At 53.4% G+C, this 22,183-nt stretch overlaps 8 protein-coding genes across 8 annotated transcripts; 5 read left to right on the forward strand and 3 right to left on the reverse strand.

Moving 5' to 3' along the window:
- Positions 1-266: 266 nt before the first annotated feature.
- On the forward strand, positions 267-3,672 carry COL26b_011062 (uncharacterized protein; the record flags this gene model as incomplete). Its single annotated transcript, XM_053183741.1, has 2 exons — positions 267-2,750; positions 2,803-3,672. The coding sequence occupies 2 exons, from the start codon at positions 267-269 to the stop codon at positions 3,670-3,672; spliced, it is 3,354 nt and encodes a 1,117-aa protein (XP_053032280.1).
- Positions 3,673-4,346: 674 nt separating this feature from the next.
- On the reverse strand, positions 4,347-4,730 carry COL26b_011063 (uncharacterized protein; the record flags this gene model as incomplete). The annotated part of the gene is made up of 1 exon (XM_053183742.1): positions 4,347-4,730. The coding sequence occupies one exon, from the start codon at positions 4,728-4,730 to the stop codon at positions 4,347-4,349; it is 384 nt and encodes a 127-aa protein (XP_053032281.1).
- A 760-nt stretch (positions 4,731-5,490) lies between these two features.
- On the forward strand, positions 5,491-6,160 carry COL26b_011064 (uncharacterized protein; the record flags this gene model as incomplete). The annotated part of the gene is made up of 3 exons (XM_053183743.1): positions 5,491-5,609; positions 5,666-5,938; positions 6,001-6,160. The coding sequence occupies 3 exons, from the start codon at positions 5,491-5,493 to the stop codon at positions 6,158-6,160; spliced, it is 552 nt and encodes a 183-aa protein (XP_053032282.1).
- Positions 6,161-6,331: 171 nt separating this feature from the next.
- COL26b_011065 (uncharacterized protein) lies at positions 6,332-9,163 on the reverse strand (the record flags this gene model as incomplete). The annotated part of the gene is made up of 1 exon (XM_053183744.1): positions 6,332-9,163. One exon carries the CDS (start codon positions 9,161-9,163, stop codon positions 6,332-6,334), a length of 2,832 nt encoding a protein of 943 aa, XP_053032283.1.
- Positions 9,164-13,138: 3,975 nt separating this feature from the next.
- Positions 13,139-13,874, forward strand: COL26b_011066 (uncharacterized protein; the record flags this gene model as incomplete). Its single annotated transcript, XM_053183745.1, has 2 exons — positions 13,139-13,398; positions 13,457-13,874. The coding sequence occupies 2 exons, from the start codon at positions 13,139-13,141 to the stop codon at positions 13,872-13,874; spliced, it is 678 nt and encodes a 225-aa protein (XP_053032284.1).
- A 1,664-nt stretch (positions 13,875-15,538) lies between these two features.
- On the forward strand, positions 15,539-16,804 carry COL26b_011067 (uncharacterized protein; the record flags this gene model as incomplete). Its single annotated transcript, XM_053183746.1, has 5 exons — positions 15,539-15,693; positions 15,746-15,921; positions 15,971-16,077; positions 16,138-16,256; positions 16,306-16,804. The coding sequence occupies 5 exons, from the start codon at positions 15,539-15,541 to the stop codon at positions 16,802-16,804; spliced, it is 1,056 nt and encodes a 351-aa protein (XP_053032285.1).
- A 760-nt stretch (positions 16,805-17,564) lies between these two features.
- Positions 17,565-18,701, reverse strand: COL26b_011068 (uncharacterized protein; the record flags this gene model as incomplete). Its single annotated transcript, XM_053183747.1, has 1 exon — positions 17,565-18,701. The coding sequence occupies one exon, from the start codon at positions 18,699-18,701 to the stop codon at positions 17,565-17,567; it is 1,137 nt and encodes a 378-aa protein (XP_053032286.1).
- Positions 18,702-20,369: 1,668 nt separating this feature from the next.
- Positions 20,370-21,887, forward strand: COL26b_011069 (uncharacterized protein; the record flags this gene model as incomplete). The annotated part of the gene is made up of 1 exon (XM_053183748.1): positions 20,370-21,887. The coding sequence occupies one exon, from the start codon at positions 20,370-20,372 to the stop codon at positions 21,885-21,887; it is 1,518 nt and encodes a 505-aa protein (XP_053032287.1).
- Positions 21,888-22,183: the final 296 nt, after the last annotated feature.

Raw genomic sequence — 22,183 nt, forward strand, 5'->3', positions numbered from 1 at the left:
GCCTAATTTGAGCTCTCAACTACACCTTCACACAACTATCTCGACCCATTTTGAGATCTTTCACACCCGATCACTCATGAGAACATCTCGCATCAGTTTCAGAACACTCTGCACCGGTGCTAATGGCTTCCCTCGCACCTCCACAGTTGCGCGTCGACACCCGCCATCCCCGTGGGGACAATGATCACGACGACGCGATAACACCATCCCCCATCTCGACACACTCAAATCCGTTCCTCACGCCGGCAGTCAGCTCCGCGACAAGTATGCACTCCAGCACGACAACAGTCGTCCCAGAGGACCCGGATACCGCACTCCGGCCCGACCCCGGCACCGAAGGCGACTTTGTTGTCGACAACAACCCGTTTGCATTTAGCCCTGGGCACCTCAACAAACTTCTGAACCCAAAATCTTTACCTGCATTTTTGGCCCTCGGCGGACTCCGTGGCATCGAAAAGGGCCTCCAAACAGACGTCAAGGCCGGTTTATCGCAGGATGAGGCTGCCGCCCGTAGTAGGGTCAGCTTCCAGGAGGCAACCGGCCACAAGGAGCCATCATTCGCCACTGCCAGTGCTCAGCCCACCACCACGCACCAAGCTGACGGCAATGGTTTCACCGACCGTATCCGCGTCTACGGCAGGAACGTCCTTCCCCCGAAGAAGGCTACGCCGCTGTGGAAGCTGATGTGGAACGCTTATAATGACAAAGTAATTATTTTGCTGACCGTCGCTGCCGCGATTTCATTGGCGCTCGGTCTTTACGAAACATTTGGTGCCGAACACGACCCCGACGAAGGCCAACCGGTCGACTGGATTGAGGGCGTGGCCATCATCGTTGCGATTTTGATCGTGACCCTAGTCGGGTCTCTTAATGATTGGCAAAAGGAGCGCGCCTTTGTCAAGCTTAATGCTAAAAAGGAGGATCGCGAGATCAAGGTTATACGATCTGGCAAGTCCTACATGATTAACGTTGCAGAGGTCCTCGTTGGCGATGTCATCCACCTCGAACCCGGCGATCTCGTCCCAGTGGACGGCATCTTCATCAGCGGCCACGACCTGAAGTGCGACGAGTCCTCGGCCACCGGCGAGTCCGACGCGCTCAAGAAGACTGGCGGCGATGCGGTGTTCAACGCGATGCAGTCCGGCAACGCGCCCAAGGACCTGGACCCCTTCATCATCTCAGGCGCCAAGGTTCTCGAGGGTGTCGGCACCTTTGTCTGCACCTCTGTCGGTACCAACTCGAGCTTCGGAAAGATCATGATGTCGGTTCGTACCGAAACCGAGTCTACGCCTTTGCAGAAGAAGCTTGAGGGTCTTGCCTTGGCCATCGCCAAGCTTGGTAGCACCGCTGCTCTCTTCCTCTTCGTCGTCCTTCTGATCCGCTTCCTGGCCGGTCTGCCCAACGACAGCCGTCCCGGTGCTGAGAAGGCATCGTCGTTTATGGATATCCTGATTGTTGCTATCACGATTATCGTCGTGGCTGTTCCGGAGGGTCTTCCACTGGCTGTCACCCTTGCCTTGGCATTCGCGACCACTCGGCTTCTGAAGGAGAACAACCTTGTGCGTGTTCTGCGGGCATGCGAGACAATGGGTAACGCGACCACGATCTGCTCCGACAAGACCGGCACCTTGACGACAAACAAGATGACGGTCGTTGCCGGCACTTTTGGCTCTGCCAGCTTCTCAAAGTCCTCTGATGGAGAGAAGGCTAGCTCCGCAGTCGCGTTCGCTCAGTCCCTCCCTACCGCCACCAAGAAGCTCATCGTCCAGTCCGTCGCGATCAACTCTACCGCCTTCGAGGGCGAGGAGGACGGCCAAGCCACCTTCATCGGCTCAAAGACCGAGACCGCCCTGCTTCAGTTTGCCAAGGACCACCTTGGTATGCAGGCTCTGGCTGAGACCCGCGCCAACGAGGAGGTCGCCCAGATGATGCCGTTCGACTCTAGCAAGAAGTGCATGGGCGCAGTAATCAAGCTGCCCGGCAACGAGGGCTACAGACTGGTTGTCAAGGGTGCTTCTGAGATTCTCTTGGGATACTGCAGCCAGAAGCTCAACGTTTCCGATCTTTCCATCTCAGCCTTGGAGCAGTCTGACCGCCAGTCCCTCGAGGCGACGATCGAGTCTTACGCCAAGCAGTCTCTCCGCACCATCGCTCTGATCTACCAGGACTTCCCCCAATGGCCCCCTCACGGTGTCAACGCCACCTCTGAGGGCCACGTTGATCTCGGCGATGTCCTTCACGACCTTGTTTTCGTCGGTGTTGTTGGTATTCAGGATCCTGTCCGCCCCGGTGTTCCCGAGGCTGTGACTAAGGCGAAGCACGCCGGTGTCGTTGTCCGCATGGTTACTGGTGACAATGCCGTCACTGCGAGGGCTATTGCTACCGAATGTGGCATCTTTACTGAGGGTGGTCTCATCATGGAAGGCCCTGTATTCAGGACCCTGTCCCCCGAGGCTATGGATGAGGCTCTGCCCCGTCTGCAGGTCCTGGCTCGCTCCTCGCCTGAAGACAAGCGCATCCTGGTCACCCGCCTCAAGGCTCTGGGCGAAACCGTCGCTGTGACTGGCGACGGTACCAACGATGCGCCGGCGCTGAAGGCTGCGGACGTGGGCTTCTCGATGGGTATCTCGGGTACTGAGGTTGCTAAGGAGGCCTCGGCTATTGTGCTGATGGACGATAACTTCACTTCCATCGTCACGGCCCTCAAGTGGGGTCGCGCGGTGAACGACGCCGTCCAGAAGTTCCTTCAGGTATGCAACTCTCTGCCTTCACCACCCTGACTTACTAACATGTCCTCCCTAGTTCCAAATCACGGTCAATATCACCGCCGTCCTCCTCGCCTTCATCACAGCCGTCTCCTCCCCCAACATGGAATCCGTCCTCACCGCGGTTCAACTCCTCTGGGTCAACCTCATCATGGACACCTTCGCCGCCCTCGCCCTCGCCACGGACCCTCCCACCGAAAAGATCCTCGACCGCCTCCCGCAGGGCAAGAAGGCGCCCCTCATCACCATCAACATGTGGAAGATGATCATCGGCCAGGCCATCTTCCAGCTCACCGCCACCCTGATCCTGCACTTCGCCGGCAACGCCATCTTCGGCTACGACTCCGCCAACGAGGACCAGCAGCTCGAGCTCGACTCCATGATCTTCAACACCTTCGTGTGGATGCAGATCTTCAACGAGTTCAACAACAGACGCCTCGACAACAGGTTCAACATCTTCGAGGGCGTGCACCGCAACTACTTCTTCATCGTCATCAACTGCATCATGGTCGGCGCCCAGGTCGCGATTATCTACGTCGGCGGCAAGGCCTTCCGCATCACCCCCGGCGGCATCAGCGCCGAGCACTGGGGCGTGTCCGTTGTCATCGCGTTCCTCTCGCTCCCCATGGCCGTCCTCATCCGTCTCTTCCCGGATCCCTGGTTCGAGAAGATCGCTAAGACCGTCGGACGCCCCGTGGTCATTGTCTACCGCGCCCTGGCCAGAGTGTTCTCCCGCATGGGATCCGTCTTCCGTCGCAAGAAGACTGTTGATGCCGAGTCTTTGTCCACCGAGGACAACGGCGTCATCTCTGGCGACGAGTCCAAGGCCATCGCGGCACCCGAGATCATCATCTCCACGCAACCCGAAGACATCCCCAACAACCGCGACGTCGAGAAGGGCCGCTGATCCCGCCTCGCTCTTCCTTCCTATCTACCACTACTCCTGCATGCACCCGTTTTTGCTTTCGGCACGATTCCCCCTTCATGTTACATCTCTTTAGTTACGATACCTATTTTCTTACGTGTGTATACATTTTCCCTTGGTGCGACGATTGAACGACCGGCACTATTATACATATGGGCGGCGGGCGGTTTCTAAACCAAAAACCAACTATTCTTGTTTTTTGGCAGCGGCGTTTTTACAAGTGCGGTTCGGATACGACTCCAGTGTGGATTTTTTTGGGTTACGGCACCTGGACGAAAAACTGTCATTACGGCATTAGAGAGCGACAACATACATCATCTGCTTGCATTTTCAGGATACGGCTTTCATAGATAGGACACGATATGTGTGTCATGTGCGATACGACTTCATTATGAGCGAAATACAATACTTATGAATCTATTTCTATAATGCTTCCTTTCATGAATCGTGATCATACGCTACACCTTATGAAGAGCTGCACGGGATATCGGTAGGCGAGTCCGTAGTCGACACGGTGAGGTTATACACACTCAGACTCTCAGAATGCGGCTCCAACCTCGGCGCCCCCTGCGCATCCTTCAAAATCGTAAAGCTTGCGCTGCCACTATTCCCTCGTCAGCCCTCCTCCCCATCATCACAGTGGAAACTAAAACTTACTACGCCTGCGAACAGTTGCCCCCAACATACGTCGTCTGTATCACAATCTCCGCCACGAACGTCTTGCTCTCCGCCGTCTCGCCCGCCACGCTCGCCCCGCGGATCAGGTGCCACCACGACTTATCCCCCGCCGGCGGCAGCAGGCTCTGCTTGACCCCCAGCATGGCCGCGTACCCGGAGAAGGTGCGCCCTGCGATGATCAGCTGCCCCGTGGCGGGCCAGAAGTCCGTGAAGGTCGTGGTCGCGGCTTTGTCCTCGGAGGCGAGGTAGTACGCCTCGACGAAGGGGTCGAAGGCGGCGTCGACGTTGGCGGCGGGCTTGTAGGGCGCCATGTCGACGGCGGCGACGAGGGGGAGGAAGGGGAGGAGGGTTGAGGGCTTCATTGCGGTAGAGACTGGAGATCAGGTCGTGGGACGTCAAAGGATGATGATTCTCGTGAAGATGACGACATCTCCCGCGGGGTTCAAAAGCGATTTATGAAATCCCATCGTCCGCCTTACGAGGCCAAGCACACCCCTTTCGCAGGGCACACCCGTCCCTATCGATCAATCTTGCTCAGAACCGTCCATCGGCGCCCCCGTCCATCCGGACGGCCCGGGGCAGCAAGGAAGAAATAGGGGTCGCGGCAAGCTCGGCGGTTGACCCCGGGGAAGATGGGCCCTGTAAACCTTCGTCCCATGTCCGACAAGGGCCACCCCAGCCGCGCGTGACAGCGGTTTTTGCGAGGATATATCTGGGGCGCGTTCGTGCGGCCCGCCGAACGGAGAGGAACATGGCCTGGGCTGTTGTTTATTTTACTTTTTTAGGTTATGGGGTCGTGGTATCGCTTTCAGCCGAGAAAAGGGGCGGTCGGCGAGTGGATGAGTTTGTGGGGGATGTTCGCTCTCGGTAGTCGGCGAGGATGAGTTGTGCGCGTCCTTTTATAGATGCTGGGTATGTGAGGCTCGGTGGTCTAGTAGTCAGTCTGAAACTTTACAAGCACGGCGATTGCGGGTTGGTTAGTCGTTGCTTTTGAGGTTTCTTTTTGGATATAAAGATCCCACCGGCTTCAGCTCAACTACCCTCCGCAGTCGTTCAGCCACAACACAACGTTGAATATCGCAATCTCAGCCACGCTCGTTTCCGATCACAGAATCTCTAAAGATGTATCTGAACATTGCTCTCCCCGCCCTCCTCGCCGCGCGCTTCGTCGCGGCGATCGACTTCACCGATTATGACCCGCAGCCCGGCGTCCAGCCCGAGTTCAAGGACTTCCTCAACGCGTGAGTACAACTCAATCTCTCAAACATGTTTAATGCCCTCTAACAAGACGACATAGTCTCGTCACCCCGGCAGAGGACCCCACCGCCACCACAGCCTACACGGACTTCTTCACGGCAGACGGCATGCAGACCACGCTGAGCATCCACTGCGTCGGCGCCGACGCCATCACCAAGTGCAAGCAGCGCTTCCTGCCCACCGACGGCAGCATGTCGCTGACGCACTTCCCCAACACGACCTTTATCGCGGACAACAACGCCACCGCGACGGTGTACGAGGCGCATGGACGCATTGAGAATAACTTCAAGGCGGGGAACTGCTCGCAGATCTAGTAAGTCCACCCAAGAGGACGATTGTGGGGGAGAAGAGGTTTGGCTGACGAGTTTGGTGCAGCTATAAGACGCAGTACACTGTGCTCAAGACGGTCCAGTCTGTCGACGCGGCGCCGAACTTGTCGACGAAGCCTGAGCAGCAGGTGTACTGGTACCATGATTACTTTGTCGACCCGACGGGTGTGCCGTCAGATATCCCTTGCGATAGCCAGAAGGCGTAGAATTAGAGAGAATGAGATTGGAAAGGTATATTGCTATGTAGATCATGTTGAATGACCATTGATGTACGCATTATGTCCATGTCCGTCGGCCAACTGGGGTCCCTATAAGTGTGCTCAGCTTGCCTGTCCAATCCTACCAAATCGAGATCAGGAGTTACTCCTGCCCGTCCTTCATTTGTATATCACACTGTCAGCGGCAAATCTAGCTTTATCCGCCTGATAACTAGCCCGTAGCCATGCGTCGTTGGCGTCGCCGAGCGCCTGTCTCGCGGCATTAAGCCCTTGCTTGGCCAGTCCCACCTCTTTCTCAGGGCCAGCGTCGTCGGCAGCTTTACGGGCCTTTTTGGCAGCCGATGCTGCATCTTCTGCAGCGCTCTTTGCCAGGTCAGCCGCTTCTCGTGAACTACTCACTGACTTCGTCTCTGTAGAGCCATTGGCATTATGAGAAGCCCGCTTGGCATCCGCTGCTGCTCTGCAAGCGCATGCGCTGGAGCGATCAGCCGCTTCCTGGGCCGAATCTGCAGCAACTGTGGCTTCGGACGCCAGGTACCGAGCCCGCATGGCGTCGTTCCGGGTCTGCAGGCAGACTTTGAGCCATTTTGTAGGACTCGCAGAATCCCACACGGCGGACGCCAACTGCACCACCGTCTCCTTGCAGAGACAGTCTTTGGCAGGGCTGGAACTGCAGAGAACCGCTCTAAGCATCCCGCCACCTCGACCAGATAGAAGCGCAACGGAAGGCGGCCGCTCTGCAGCCACCACCATGACAGACAGATGACCCAGATCAACAAGTGTGAAGAGTCTCTGCCCTCTTTTGAGCCGGGCTTTGACTCCATCCAGATCCTCTGCTTGCTCGATCCACGCGGGTCTGCCTTTCTCCAGGGTTCTGGTCTCGCTGTCCACGCCGTCCTCAACCGCGAGAATATGCGACGCGAGCGGGTCGTACTTGAATATATCGGCAGACGATTTGTATCCAAGGATCTTCTCTTCCAACTCTTTCATGGGAATGACACCCTCGATCCCAACCAGGCCAGGGCTGCACTTTTGGACCTTGAAAGTGCTGAACATGCTTCGTGCGGCCGCGGGTATCAACAATGTGCAAGCGCATCCAATGCAAGCAGCGACTGCCACTATTTTGCTCAACATGCGGATTGCAAAGTCTGAAGGACTAAAGTCGTCTGATAGAGAGCCTGTGCTGCTGGAGCTGCGAGAGCTGCTGGAACTGCCAGAATTTACGCCGGCAACAGCGGCCATGGTAATGCTCATACTAATGACGATCAACATGGAGCTCATGGCAGCTTTCCGCAGAAGAGTGACGAGCCCGGTCACGGCCGATGGGTGGTTTTCGACGCGCAAGGCGGGGAGAGAGTCCCATTGTATCTTGACGGCGCGGCAGTTGTCAATGAAGACCGTATGGTCCTCGTCCGCCACGCCCACGACGTCGCACAGGGGCGTGATTTGGTGAACGCGTGCGCCAAAGGCATCCTGTCCGCAAAGACTGGCCCAAATGATGTGGTTGGACGCATCCGATGGAACGGATCCTGGAAGCCTCGGTTGTGGAAGCAAGCTTATCATGCGGTCAATGATTTTGTCGCTGTCGTTCTTGAGAGAGAGGTGGGACAGAGTCTGGAACAGGGTGGGACTGTCCGTGCTGCCCGGCTTTCTCCCGACGCGAAAACGGAGAAGACCCATTGCGGCGTAGCCCATGTCCGAAAGCGAGTTCTGGTTCCCGGTGTTGCGGGAGTTGAGGGCGTCGAAGATGAGTGGGAGAACCTCAAGGGTGCTGAGCACGACTTGGCCAGAAAAGTATTCGGCCAACAACCGTGCCGAGCTGCCGCCCTCATGAGATGCTCGAGCATCGTTTTCGCTCCAGTAACTCGCTGTCATCTCTACCTTGTATAGAGATTCCACCGGTGGTCCGTCTGGAAACTTCTCTCTGTCATAGTCTCGCGGAGAGAAAAGAATTGAGTTGCCGGGAGCCAAGAGTCCCTCAACAAACGTCCACATTCGCTTGCCCCACTCCGTCTTGGACTCCGAGGAGGAAGAATCCCCAGGGTAGATGACGGCCACTTGAGCTGAGCCACGAACGACGTCGCATAGGGTCCAAATTTGGTGGTCGGTAATTGCGATTCCCTCATTCTCAGAGATGGCACCACTCTTCACTTTTTGCTTGATGTGCCGGGTGAAACACCAATCGTCCAGGTAGATTGCCGTAAGTCCTTCTTTCTCTGCGAGTCGTTGGGCGGTGTCGAGGTACTGAAGCTCATCTTGTTTTGTCTTCGATCCAACATGGCTGACGAACAAGTACTTTGGTCGTTTGTTAACCGTGTTCATGTCCGTTGGGGTCCATGTTCCGTCTTCTTCTTTGAGCAGGAGCTTCGATGGATACGTCCGACGTGCTAGCACATCGAGATGGGACAAGCCATCGTCCCCTGAAGGCACGGAATGCCTTCTCCCACCGTCGGGGTCATTGACGTTATACTTTCCATTGAACTCGAGGTATGGGTCGTAAATGTCTTTTGGGTCCCACGCTGCCCAACATAGCGAGTTAGGGACGAAGTTGAAAAAGAGCAGAGGGATCGCAGTCAACAAGCTCCTCAGGGCGGCTAAGATTGGAGCCAAGATAGTTCTTCGGGGATTATCCAGTGGTACCATGGCCCATTGTACGACGGAGCGCGTCGTCATGTCATGGGGCACAAGCGTCTTCCTCATCCAGTCAGGGGCTACTGCGGCATTCTCTGCGTGTCGATCCGTCACCTGAACTGACATTCTCGCGCGTGATCGGGTGACGAGAGGTGTACCTCTCCCGGCCGGGTCATTCTGGACAGTCCTTTGCGGATTCAAATTCTCGTCATTGGCCATGGTGGTAAAGCTCGGACTGCTCTCGCTGGCAACACGGGATGGTTGAGGATTCGTGGTCTTCTCCCCGTTCTCGGCGGGCTGAGACTGAGCGTTGTGATCATTCCGATCTGGCTCTTGAACGAGCGTCTCATCGCTCGCCATTGAAACTTGGCAATTATGAGCGTCCTGGGGTGAAGATGGTGATGCGAGCAAAAATGAACAAACACGCTAGATCAGCCGAAAGGTTCCGATATCTAATTGTATGGTGATATAAGTCAGTTGGCAGGTGAGCTAGATGCGTCTTGCACAATATGTATGTGATGCAGACTTCTTATATCTTCGAAGTTGCTTGTTGCCTCCAGGGCAAAATCATCGAATTACTCGCGTGGGAAAAGGAGGCTATGGTGTTCGAAATGGAAATAGACATTTGCACGCCCAGAGATATCCAGCTCATGACAGGTATACTTCATCTATGTAACTATTTCCAGCATGAGGTGTCTTGAAGCGATATTCGCTCCTCAAGTTGTTTCTGATTTACAAAGGAATGCAATATGACGGAGGGATGTAGGGCGGATAATTGCAGCACACAATTTCTGCCTGGAAATCTCCAGGTCAGCACCCAAACCTCACCAATGGTATCGCAACCCCACCCACCATGAGCAAAAGCACAATGCATACAATGTTTTAGAGTCGAAAACGATTGGCAGCCCTACTACGCCCAGAGATGCGTGGGGGCCAATCTATGCAGGGAGGATCGCACCGTAAAGCTAAGGCATATGATTCGTTGGCATCGCCCCCAACGCTCGGGATCCTTCGCCTCGACTCGGGACCGAGAGCTTCGCGGCGTTGGAATGGACGTGGTTCTAGACCCACGAGAGATTCAGATCCGTGGATAAAAAGCTGTCTTGGCAAGCTGTAAGTGTAGAAGGATCTGCTCCTGCGCCACCTTCTACCCCGTCGACAGTTGAGTCGCTGTGGCGTTTGCGACGCCGCAGACATGAATGCTCTGGTGGCAGGGCATTCACAGCGAAGCAGCTAGGGGGTTCAAATCAGAGGCTGAGTGGTTGCTATACTAGTTTCCAAGTGATGACGTATCTTGGCATCAAACCTCCAGGCAGACTTGTTCACAGAGACGTGTGGCGCCAAGGTGGCTGGCCCAATCCACCACCCTGCCTTGTAAAGATATCTGCTTCCCAGCGAATCTGTCTTCACCTTTCAGCCACTATACAACTCTCCATAGAAGTATGTTGCTTGTTGGCTAGCCGAAAGCCACCGTCACTCGATACCTACGCAACATCCAGCTAGGGGTGCCGCGAAACCGTTTCCTGCCCTGATCGCCATGCGACCTGTTGCTAACAACAAACAAGATGGTGTTATTGAGCACAATTCCTGGCCGACGTCGAATGACTGGGAACATTACAAACAAACTATAATCAATCTTTACAAGAACAGCCAGATGAAAGTTTTAATTGCAGAGATGAAAGCCAGGCACAACTTCAGAGCCACGTACGTGCCAACTTGCACCCAAAAAGGAATCCATCTATGCAACGGCCCTAGCTAATAATAAAGACTCTTACAGGAAACGGATGTACGAAACTCGTTTGTGGAAGTGGGGCGTCGTAAAGAATATGAAAAAGGTCGACAAAATGAAAGTCATCAAATCGATTCAGAAGAGCTCGGCAAGCGTTGGCGAGATCAGTGCGGGGGATTGGTCGAAAGTTGTGAGATGCCACAAAACTGAAATGAAAGAGTACGAAGCCATATTTCGAGAAAACATGGCGTCATTTAGTTCAACGGAACAACCCCGAGAAACCACTCAAGCCACGACTGCTTTTTCGGATAAAACCCCGCCGAGCTCCAGCCTGCAGCTTCATATTCCAACAGCCATCAATCTTCAGAGTCAAGCTTCGAGCGCAATTATTCAGAGCGTTCGGCAGTGTTGCAGTGAGCAGCTGAAGAGCAGGTCGGTGCTTGACGTATTTGAGCCTTGGACAGCCAACATTCCCGAACATCCTAGACGCTATTGGGAAGACATCAAGCACGCCATCTACATCATCAAGTCGAAATCCACAAGCGTTTGCGGTATTAAGTTATGGGAGAGCGCAGACGAGATGGTGCTCCACGGGATCTCATACGACTCATTCGACTTTGTCTGGGAACTGTTCGCTGTGTTGTCTCCTGCCAACACGACAGCATGCCCGGAACTTCGCCAAGCGTCTTTGAGATACCTGAGGGCTCTAACAGCCACGAAATTACATCCTACCCACCCGGTTACAAAGATGTGCGGCTTACTGTTACAAAACAGCCATGATTTCCAACTCTGCGAGATCGGGCTACTCGAGGCGTGGAACATATTCGGTTCACGCTTGGGATACGAACACCAGACAGCATGCCGTCTTCAAAGAATGCTGGTCAGCACAGCTAGGCGACTTGGTAATCTAACGGAGGCAGAGCGCCGGGCTAGAGCACTCTACAACCATGCATGTACATCGCGTATGGATTCATATCTGTCGCGATCGTGCGCCCGAAGCCTCTCGCACGTTCTAATCAGCTCATATCAATACGACGAGGCCAGAGAAGTCTGCAAGTCAATAGTGGACTCTTTGCAGTCTCCGGCGGGTTCAGCCATGGACGATGAGCGCGCTATTCAGGCCATGGAGGATTTGGCCGATATTGAACTGAGGCTTGGCAACATCGGTCAAAGTTTATGGTATCTTCAGCGAGCAAACGATGCTGGACGCAGGCTATGGCCAGGCTCCGTCGCATCGGCTCAAATGGAGGAGAAACTGGGATGGGACATATACGCACCCAAGATACCGGTTGTCTGTTGACATGGAACGGAAGACGGGCTTGAAAGTTATGTCATCAAGCTCGGCAGGGACCATGGCGACGACTAGGAGGATCGGGGTGATAGGGAAATCCAGGCAGTCAACGTAGTGGTAGAGGAAATCTGTTTCGTTGACTGGAGCGGACTTTTCGGTGACAGTCAGTAATAAATGTATGGTGATCCTAGTTTATTGCAGGGCTGGTGGCTTCACCGCAAACTGATGAAAGCTGGAGTGGGTCGTGTTTGCTATGATTTCCAACGCTTCGCATCCATGCGATGCGAGCTAGTCTTTTACCCGTTCAACGGGTCGTTGCACGTCAAATACGGCAATGTTGGCGCGATCGACTATGAAATCAGGCGCACAACGCCAGAAGTCTTGGTATACCGCTACTGATTCAACAGCCAACATTGCTGATAGTAGCCAACTTGTTTGCGCAAGCCACCAACCCCCGTCATACCCAACAGTTGAGAAGCAAACATCATGCGCACTAGTTTCTTCATCGTTTCTAAAGCCTTTCAAACATTGGGATCGAGCACCAATGGTGACGCTGCCCATGTCAAGAGGCCCGTTGTGTCACTGATTGAGGCTAGTCATTGGCTTTCGAACATGGTGATTGGCTCCATCAGCGGGTGTCGACATGAAGGATGCGAACTCAGGGCATTTACCAGCAACGTTGCCATATAATTCCGGGTAACCGGGCGAATAATGACGCCCGAGTTTTGAGATAACGCCCTATTCGCCTGCTTGTGGCCACCGAGACTTTTGAGAGAATCAACGAGCCTTGCAGAATTCGTGTTCATGCATACAAACCTTGACGAACACGGCTAGTCCAAGGTATAAAGGCTACGTTCCCGAATTCAGAGATCGCTCTTGCCCAGGTTAGGTCTGAACAAAACAACTTTCTCTCCTTTCCTTCTCAAACGGTCTTGTAAAAGAAATCCGTTCACAAAATGCTCATTCTTGAGGCATGTGCAAATGATCAGACTAACCGGCCGCCTCGGTCGCATATGGTCGGACGTCCTCACCCTCATGAACTCAGCGTGACGATGCTTGTCAACTACTACTTCCTGCAAAATTGGCCCTTTCCCGACGAGCGTTCCCGACTCAAGTTTGTAGCTGAAGGCTTGCCGACATGGCACTGCTGCCAGTATCCTACCTCTCTGAATGACCGAGTGGTCGTCGCGTCTCGATTTACGGTGATGCTATTTCTGGTTGACGGTAAGCCTGCGTAACGCTCGAGAGGGAACTATCACAGCACTGAAGCATTGAAGCATCATTCTGATGACAACATCTAGACCTGCTCGAGCATATGTCGCTGCAAGACAGCTCATCATATAACGAGCGACTCATTTCCATCGTTAAAGGAGAAACCTTGCCTGCAGAGGACTCTCCCATCGAGAAGATTGTTCTCGAAATTTGGCAACAGATGAGGGCCATTGACAAGCCCCTCTCAGATGATGTTGAAGTGCCCACCTTTGAATTTTGGCGCTCCCAGAATGCCGAAGCTCGGCTAGCGAAGAAGAGCATTGCAGAGTACCTGGAGTATCGAGAGCTTGACGTTGCTTCGCAGTGAGTCTTATTGCATGGTACCTTGCGATCATTAATACATGGCTAATGATCCCTAAAGGCTCCTTCTGGCTTTGCAACGCTTCTCACAGGGCATCACCGTCACGAAGGAAGAACTAGCCTCCGTGTCTGAAATCGAGCTAAACTACACGCATCACATCTCTGTCATCAACGACATTTTGAGTTGGGACAAGGAATACCGTGCGTCCAAAGACATCAACGCCGAAGGATCCATCGTGTCCAACATTGTGCAGGTTTTAGCCAACGAAACAGGCTTGGACTACGATGGGTCGAAACGAGTTTTGTGGACCATGTGTCGTGAATGGGAACGAAACCATGCGGATCTTGTTGCCAAGAGGCTGGAAGAAGGATGTTCTGATTCTTTGAAGGAGTACCTGGAGGGAATCGAGTTGCAGATGTGTGGTAACGAGCTGTGGAGTCGGACTACCTTCCGGTACAATGCCCCCGGCTTGAATTAGGCTCGAAGAAAGCACAACCTTCATCCGAAGTGGGAGATAACATCGGTTATGCATGCCTTTAAGGTTGCTTCATAGAGCTGTTGTGGGATCAAGAGGACCATCGGAAAAGACGAATCCACGAACCAGGGACGCAGATGCAAGTCTAGTCAGGTACACTCAATTTATGCCGCTCATTCGAAAGCCCCCTTTGGTCAGGTCTACTGTGCCTGTCATTTTTCCCTCTTTCCTGAAGCTTATCCGACAACGTCTACTTCTTTAGCTGGATAGTCTACAAGCATTGAGTCTTGCCAAGAAAGCGCCAAGGTTGTACCGCAGGCACATCGGCAGTGAGAGCCGAGATAACTAGGTCGACATGAGCTTATTCTCAACGTCACGAGGCCATTCAGTGCGATGGAGACGAAGCAAAAAGAAAAAACGCGAATGGCTGTTGGGAATAAACGGGCCGCATCGGTGAAAGGAATCAACAGTTGTGGACTTCTACAACAAACCCATTTGTCACAGGCCTGATGGCGTCCGCTCAGTCCCTGATCTTGCTTTCTTCAGGAATGGGTGATTGGAAGTGCATGTCCATGAAATGCATCGCCCAATCGGCTACACTCCTCAAGGACGACATAAAGATCGCCCGCTTATCTTACATTTATTGCTAGCCAAGTTCTACGGACTGAGCTATCCGAGCCCACGACGACGTGGCATTGACAGCCGTTGAGACTGGCATTTGTGACAGATGCTTCGATATACTCACAATGCCGTTTGCCACATGAAACTCAGAAGGTACAACGAGGTTCTTGCCTTGGTCATCTTGTCACTTTTCCCCACGGCGGGAAAAACTTGTCCGTCGGTATCCCGTCCACAGAGACCGTAGCCCAAGAGAATAGGTCATTTTCCGTCGTCAGCTCGACAGTGGAATACCAATTCTACCCAATGAAAGGTTTTTGTTGGACTATGAGTTTCTCATTGTGGTATAGCCACCCTGTACCCCGGATAGTGCCGGTACCTGCACCCCCCAATCGAGGCGAAATGCTGATTTGAGGAAATTTCTCCAACGTCAACCCCGGACCACCCCATCTCTCCATTGAGATCTCTTAACATGACACAGTCATTTCCCAACCAAATAAACAAGGTGGTAACAAAACAAAAGCTTGTTGACAAGCTTCTTTTTAGGTATTTGGTCGACCCGCTCGGCATGACGGCGTTAGGCTGAGTAAACCCTCCCGTTCTAGCAGCTTATCATCCACGGAGCAGGGGTTCCTTCGACCGATGCTGTCAGGCAAGTGGAGGAAACATTTTGAGGGGCTATTCGAGATTTGATGAGCCCGCGCGCTACCATTCGCGGAACGAGAAGGTTCGTCGCTTCCGTCTTGCAATGTTACCCTCTAATTCCATGAGCCTCACCATTCCCCAGAGAGTGGAAATACTTCCAGCCAGTCAACGAAGTCATGTCGCAATCACCAAGGTGTGTAATGCGATGCCGTGATCAGAAGACCCCTGTTATGTAGACGGAAAAGGGCCCGATCGTGAACTGCGAAGATCGTGTATATAAAGGGACGGCTGGTAGCATGAAGCATATTTCACGTCTTTCATAATATTAAGCTCTTCAAAGTGGTTCTAGACCCCCTTGGCATCCTTGACCTCGTCTTCAATCCACCCTTGACACTAAAGCAACCATGAAGTTCACTTCTGCTTTGGCGACGCTATTCGCCAGCGTCGCAGTCGCAACGCCTACTCCCACCGTCGACAATGTCGCCGACAAGCCCCACCTTGTCAAGCGAGCATCAATCTCCGACAAGGCGACTCTAGGCTATGCCACTCTTAATGGAGGGTGAGTATTACCAGGAATGCAAATTAACTTGGCACTGCTAACAGCTACGAAGGACTTCCGGTGGTGCTGGAGGAACGGTCACCACTGTATCATCTCTCGCCGAGTTCACCGCCGCTGTGAACGAGAAAGACACGGCTGCCAAGATTGTCGTTGTCAAGGGCGTCATCAAGGGTACCGCCAACGTCCGCATCGGTAGCAACAAGTCTGTCATTGGCCTCCCTGGAGCTGGTAAGCCATATCAAGAGCTATTATTAAACATAGTTGCTGATAAGTTCAGGTTTTGATGGCATCGGGCTGCACGCTCGTCGTCAGAGCAACATCATTGTACGCAACATCAAGTCAACCAACGTCCTTGCCTCGACTGGCGACGGTCTCAAGATTGAGGTGAGCCAATTGAGCCTGTGTTGGTGGTAACACACGGACTAATTCCTGGTCAACACATAGCAAAGCACAAACGTCTGGGTTGATCACTGCGAGTTCTCCAGTGCTCTGGTCTCTGACAAGGACTACTATGACGGCCTCGTGGATGCTTCTCACGCCGCTGATTACATGACCATTTCCTAGTAAGTTGACATTCATCCAAAAGAGAGGAAGTAGACTAACGTTCTCAAGCACCTACTTCCACGACCACTGGAAGACTTCTCTGGTTGGCCACAGCGAGAACAACGGAGACGAGGACAAGGGTCATCTCCGCATCACCTACGCCCACAACTACTGGGCCAACTTCGGCTCCCGTGGCCCGTCTCTGCGCTTCGGCACTGGTCACATCTACAACTCCTACTATCTCAAGTATGCCTCCACTCCTCCTCAGTGCATCTTAGAATCAGTACTGACAGCAAGCAGCGGAAACTCTGGCATCAACACCCGTCAAGGCGCGCAGGTCCTCATTCAGAGCAACGTTTTCAAGAACGTCTCGGTTCCCATCACCACTCAAGACTCTGATATTGTCGGCTACGCTGTGGCCATTGACAACGATCTCGGCGGTGCTGCCAACACTGCTCCCGTCGGTACGATGAACGCCAACTCGCCCGGATACTCTTACAGCCTTCTCGGCTCTGCCAATGTCGTTGCCACTGTGCCGGGACAGGCCGGCCAGAAGTTGACTTTCTAAAGGGAGATGATGACTCCATACTTACCCGAGGCTGTGTCAGAGATAGCAAGAGGGAGACTGTGCATAGGGGATTTGCTATGAAATATTCATGGCTACGTGAACGCTGCGCATAAACTTCGTATATAGCTTACATGTACATATTTTATCAACTTATCATTTAAACCCTGTACACAATCCGCCTTTCCGACGCTTCACGGGCCGGTCAATTGACACTCCGTTTCAGTTCTGAGCCACATAGGCGTCCATCACTTCATAACCAAGTGATTCTGGCAAGACACTTATGAGAATTAATTGCAGCATTCATGGTTATTTGATCTTATGATATCATAATTATTCCAGCGATGCTTCACGGCATCGCGACAAGTGCCAAGATTCTCTGCCAAAGGTATGTACAGGTGTTCGAAGGGTATCTTCGCGCGTGCTTCCATGTGTATCATCCTCAGCTGTATATCTGTCTATCCATGCCAGTATTCATGTTTCCCATCAAGCAGAAGGAGACCATTTGCTCACTCCGAAGAGCCCCCAGGGCTGCAAAGCAACTAGAATCGGACTATGCCAATGTCGCTCAAGGCATCCGCCGGGTGGCGAGCGCCGTCAATCGCGTAAATAAAAACTGCTTGACAATCATCGCGCTTCGTGTCTGCCGCAGCCAAGTTGTGATGCTGAATTACGCATCTCGGCGCGGCGAATGTTTTGTGGCGTCGTCTATGTCGGACGTATCAATCGAAACTTTTGAGTCGAGAAAACCGCGACCGCTACTTCACTTCAACTTTAGTTCCTCTTGGTTTGCGGGGGGCTGAAGAGCTTGTTGCGGAGGGAACTGTAGCGGCTGTTCGATCGGCTTTTGCTCGCTCTGCTTCTGCTGGAACTTCTGTAGGTTCTCGTGCTCCTCGACCTTCTGCTTTTGTTCATCAGGAGAGAGAGCGTTGAAGGCGGCAATGTCTTGATCCCACTTCATGACGCACTCGATGTTCCAGTTGCAGCGTTCGACCTCGCCGAAGATGGGATGCCTGAAGCGTGGGTGGCGGCTGGGCCAGTTCGATGCGTGGTAATGATGCTTGACAAGCGCACCTCTGGAGTTGTGGTTGCCAGAGTCGGAGTGGCCCTGGCCGGCAGCGAAGGATTCAACGTCGCGGACCAGGATGCCACTGACCACCTTGGACTCGTCAATGTCGTGGAAGGTGTCCCATGTAATGGGTCCTTGGCGAGATCTCGAAGACATGACTTCCAGAACTGCTTTGGTGAAAGCAGAAGGGCCGGTACCACTGATGACCTCGTCAAAGTCGAGTTGGATCTCGGAGATAGAGACTCCTTGGGTCTTGGCGACGTCGGTGAGCCATGCCATGATGTTCTCAACCAGCTTCAGCATGACTGGATGACGAGGGCGAGACATGAAAGTCCATTGGCAGAACGACATCGACTTCTTGCCGAGAATTGGGTGGTCCTTGAAATGAGGTTGATCAATCTCAACACCGATGACTAGGTCAAGATCCTCCTCCCTGTATCTCTCCGGAATCCATCTGCTGACAGGACGGAGATCCTCGACGTCAATGTCGGCGTAGACGCCGCCCTCCGCGTACATGATCATGTACCGCAGTAAGTCCGCCTTGATGATAGTTGCGTTGACATGACGGTACATTTCGACAATGTCTGGGCGATCGAGGCCTTCAGGGCCGTAGTGCTCCTCAACATACTCCATGTCGTTAGTGTCGGTGAGGACTTCATAACGGAAGCCGGGGTTCTTGTCCGTCCATGTTCTGGCTGTAAGAATCTGCTCGCCCTCGAAGGAGAACGGCGCAACTTTCCAACTTTGCCAAATCTTCTTGGGGAAGCCTCGTGTTGACCTTGTGCCGCTGCGCTTCGACAGGTGGACCGGCTTGGGCACTGAACCGATCATGTCGACGTTGAGAATCAGGAGGATAAGGCAAACGCAAGCGATGTACAAGGGAATGCATCGCCGCAACTGAGTTGGAACCCTATTCCGGAAGATGTTTGCCTTGGAGCCTGTTGGGCTCAATGGACTCAATGGACTCATGATGGGCGACGACATGTTGACTGCAGTCGTCCAAAGCTCGAAGTCTGGTGGAGGTGTTCAACCAAAGAAGCTTTAAGACCAAGCTTTTGGCGAAGATGCGACGAGCATAAGAGAAGAACAAGGAACAGCAGGATGCATGTCGAAATTTGAGGAGCTCCCAACATGCAGGCACACGACCATAGGTATTCCTAGTGGCCGAGGCGGGGATTGCCCTACTCTCTTCCGACCACCCCCAATCCCCCACTCGCCTATCAATGGCGCATCATTATCACAGGCCGGGATACAAGGGCCAAGAAGTGGGAGGAAGGGCCGAGGTCGCCTGGCTGAAGTCGCATCGTGTTCATCCTTACTATCCAACGAGTGACAATTCGCCATCCTGTGTGACGCCACCGCCGCCGCTGCAGTTGTCTAATTAAGTTGGCCGTTGCTTCTTTTTGTCTGTCTTCACAATACGAGAAACACTAGAGAGGTGTGCTCAACGGTGCTCGCTCTCATTCGCCTTGGCAAAAGAACCCCGAACAGCCACCACCTCTAGCAGCGGAGAGTAAAAAGAACGGTGGATCGAAGCCATCTAGATTGCGGGGAGGAAATGAGGGCCACTCGTTTGTGGCCACCCGCATTTGGCGCCATAATAGCGCCGGGACGTTGAGCTTGTTCGAGCGTCTATTGGGTCGATCCTTGACCACCGCCGCATGCCGGCACCAACGGCTACGATAGTCAGGGGAGCAAGGCGCGGTGAAGCTTCCCAATCAGGAGGGAGGGCAGCAAATTTCTCACAGCTCAGAGGATTCAAACCGGCCGAGTCCTTGAGTCGGGCGAGGTCATTCACATGTCCGGATCACACTACCCAGCTGAGCCGAGTAATGCTACGTTGCCCACGATGGCCCTGCCAGGGACGCCCGGTCTAGTCGCAACCGACGAATGGCATCTACGTCAGAGTGAGGGAAATCTGGTGATTTTCATCTTACGCCAGCTAAAATAATCAAATTCGTTGTTGGTCATAGTTTGGCTCTCCGCACTTTTACCCCGGTCTATCCCCCGCATATTGGACCAGGGCCCCCCAGACGCCTGATTGCCCAACCGTTTTAGACTCAACCCGCCACCCCGCATCCTTCACGTTATTGACCTCGGAATCTTCTTCATTGTTCAGCTGGTCTTTGAGTTTTGTTTTGGCTCGTGAAACTCTGGACGAACAACCCGTTGACAACGAACTGATTCATGTGGATTTTATCAGGCCAATTGACACAAGGATCTACGCCAAGCCGGACGATCGCCGTGTAAGTGCAGTTCTGCTTCCACAACTGCCGATGTGCCCGTGCAAGATTCGTGGATACTGAAAAGAGCTGTGCCTTCTTTTCCCAAATCAAGTCTTCCGCCGGACAGGCAAGGGTTGAAGCACTCTTCCTGCACCATCACCCCCTCGGGCGGCAGCACACGACCGTAAACACGCATCGTTGACAACTTGAGGCTGAAACCATCGTCCTCGCATCACTTTGCTGTCAGCATCTGCCACATCAGCCTTTCGTGAAGATGTCTCCGAGAAACGAGGGCATTCTTGACAGCACGGACTGGGACGAAGTCAAACCATCGTGGTGCGACAAGTCCAAATGGCTCTCGGAAGAGTCAGATTGGAAGCCGGCCACACTTATTCGGACAAGACGACCATCGCGGCTCAACCTGTCAAGTCTTGGCACCTTTTTCTGGCCCATCAAAGATACCAAACAGTCAGAAACATTGCGGCCGACCGCATATCTTGACGGGCTTCGAGGCTTCGCTGCCTTCCTGGTTTACATCCATCACAACCAACTGTGGGCTCATGAGCCACACGTTCAGAATCGCATCTTCGAGAATGCCTTCGGTTATGAGAACAAGTTCCACTTCATCGCCTTCCCCGGAATCAGGCACTTCTTCACCGGCGGCCACTTCGCGGTGTCCGTTTTCTTCGTCATTTCGGGCTACGTCCTGTCCGCAAAGCCTCTCAGTCTCATACAAGCTGGAGACCACGCAAAGCTTGCTGAAAATGTTGGCTCAGCCCTCTTCAGAAGATGGCTTCGGCTCTATCTTCCCCTGTTGGCCACGACGTTCATCTTCATGAGCTTTCTCCACATGTTCGACATCTGGGTCGACAACATTGACCGGATGTCAACCTGGAGAGAGGACGTCTGGGCATGGTACTGCGAGGCAAAGAACTTCAGTTTCGTGTTCACGGCTGGCGGTGGCCCTTTCTTCAGTTGGAACCCTCACTTGTGGTCCATTCCGGTCGAGATGAAGGGGTCTGTCATTATTTACACCGCACTTCTCGCGTTTTCCCGCTGCACCAGAAACGCAAGACTATGGTGCGAAGCTGGCCTGGCTTTCTATTTCATGTACATCGCCGACGGGTGGTACGGAGCCATGTTTGTCGCGGGCATGATGCTTTGCGACCTCGACTTGCTGGCAAAGAAGGATGAGCTACCCGCAATCTTCGATAAGCTTAAGGGAGCCAAGACGTTCATCTACTATCACCTGTTCGTCATTTCGATGTACCTCGGAGGAGTACCGTCGTACACCGGCGATGTCAACAGGATGCGCGAAAATCGCGGATGGTACTACCTGTCTCTGTTGAAGCCACAGGCTGTCTTCGACTACAAGTGGTTCTACCTGTTCTGGGCGGCAACCTTGCTAGTCGCCTGCGTCCCTCGTATCTGGTGGCTGCGGCGCTTCTTCGAGACACGATTTTGCCAATATCTCGGCCGCATCTCTTTCGCTCTTTACCTCGTTCACGGACCTGTCCTTGGAACACTGGGCGACCGAATCTACACTGCTGTGGGCTGGCACAAGGACTCCGAGAGGCAACACCTCGCGCAGTTGGTCGACAAATTCCCGCTGCCGATGGCTGGGCCGCTCGGGTTGGAGCCGGCCTTCGTGCTACCACATCTGATCCTTCTCCCGCTCACCTTGTGGTTAGCAGAGATGGTAACGAGGCTGATTGATGAACCAAGCGTCAAGTTTGCGCAGTGGCTGTACAAGAAAACTCTTCCAGCACCAGCACCATCAACCAAGGCTTGATCGAACGGTGCGGATTCCGGCGTTATGGCACATGTTTTACTAGCTAGTTGATCGGAGAGGCCGAGGCAACAACGGACACCGGCAGTTAGGAAATAGCTAGTGATCAGTGTACACCAATTAATTCACTTGCCCGCTATTATTGGACTTCATCGTCTCGAAACTAAAAGTCGCAAGGGCGCAGCCGCTCCTAGCTTGGTACAGCATAACGTCATTGGATGATTGGATTGGTCGCACTCCAAACCATCGAGTGAATCCCGCCTTCTAGTCGAACTCTAAGACGTCCAATGTGCAGGCAC

The sequence above is a fragment of the Colletotrichum chrysophilum genome, assembly GCF_026319265.1.
Source record: "Colletotrichum chrysophilum strain AFK26 chromosome Unknown scaffold_129, whole genome shotgun sequence".
NCBI lineage: Eukaryota > Fungi > Ascomycota > Sordariomycetes > Glomerellales > Glomerellaceae > Colletotrichum > Colletotrichum chrysophilum.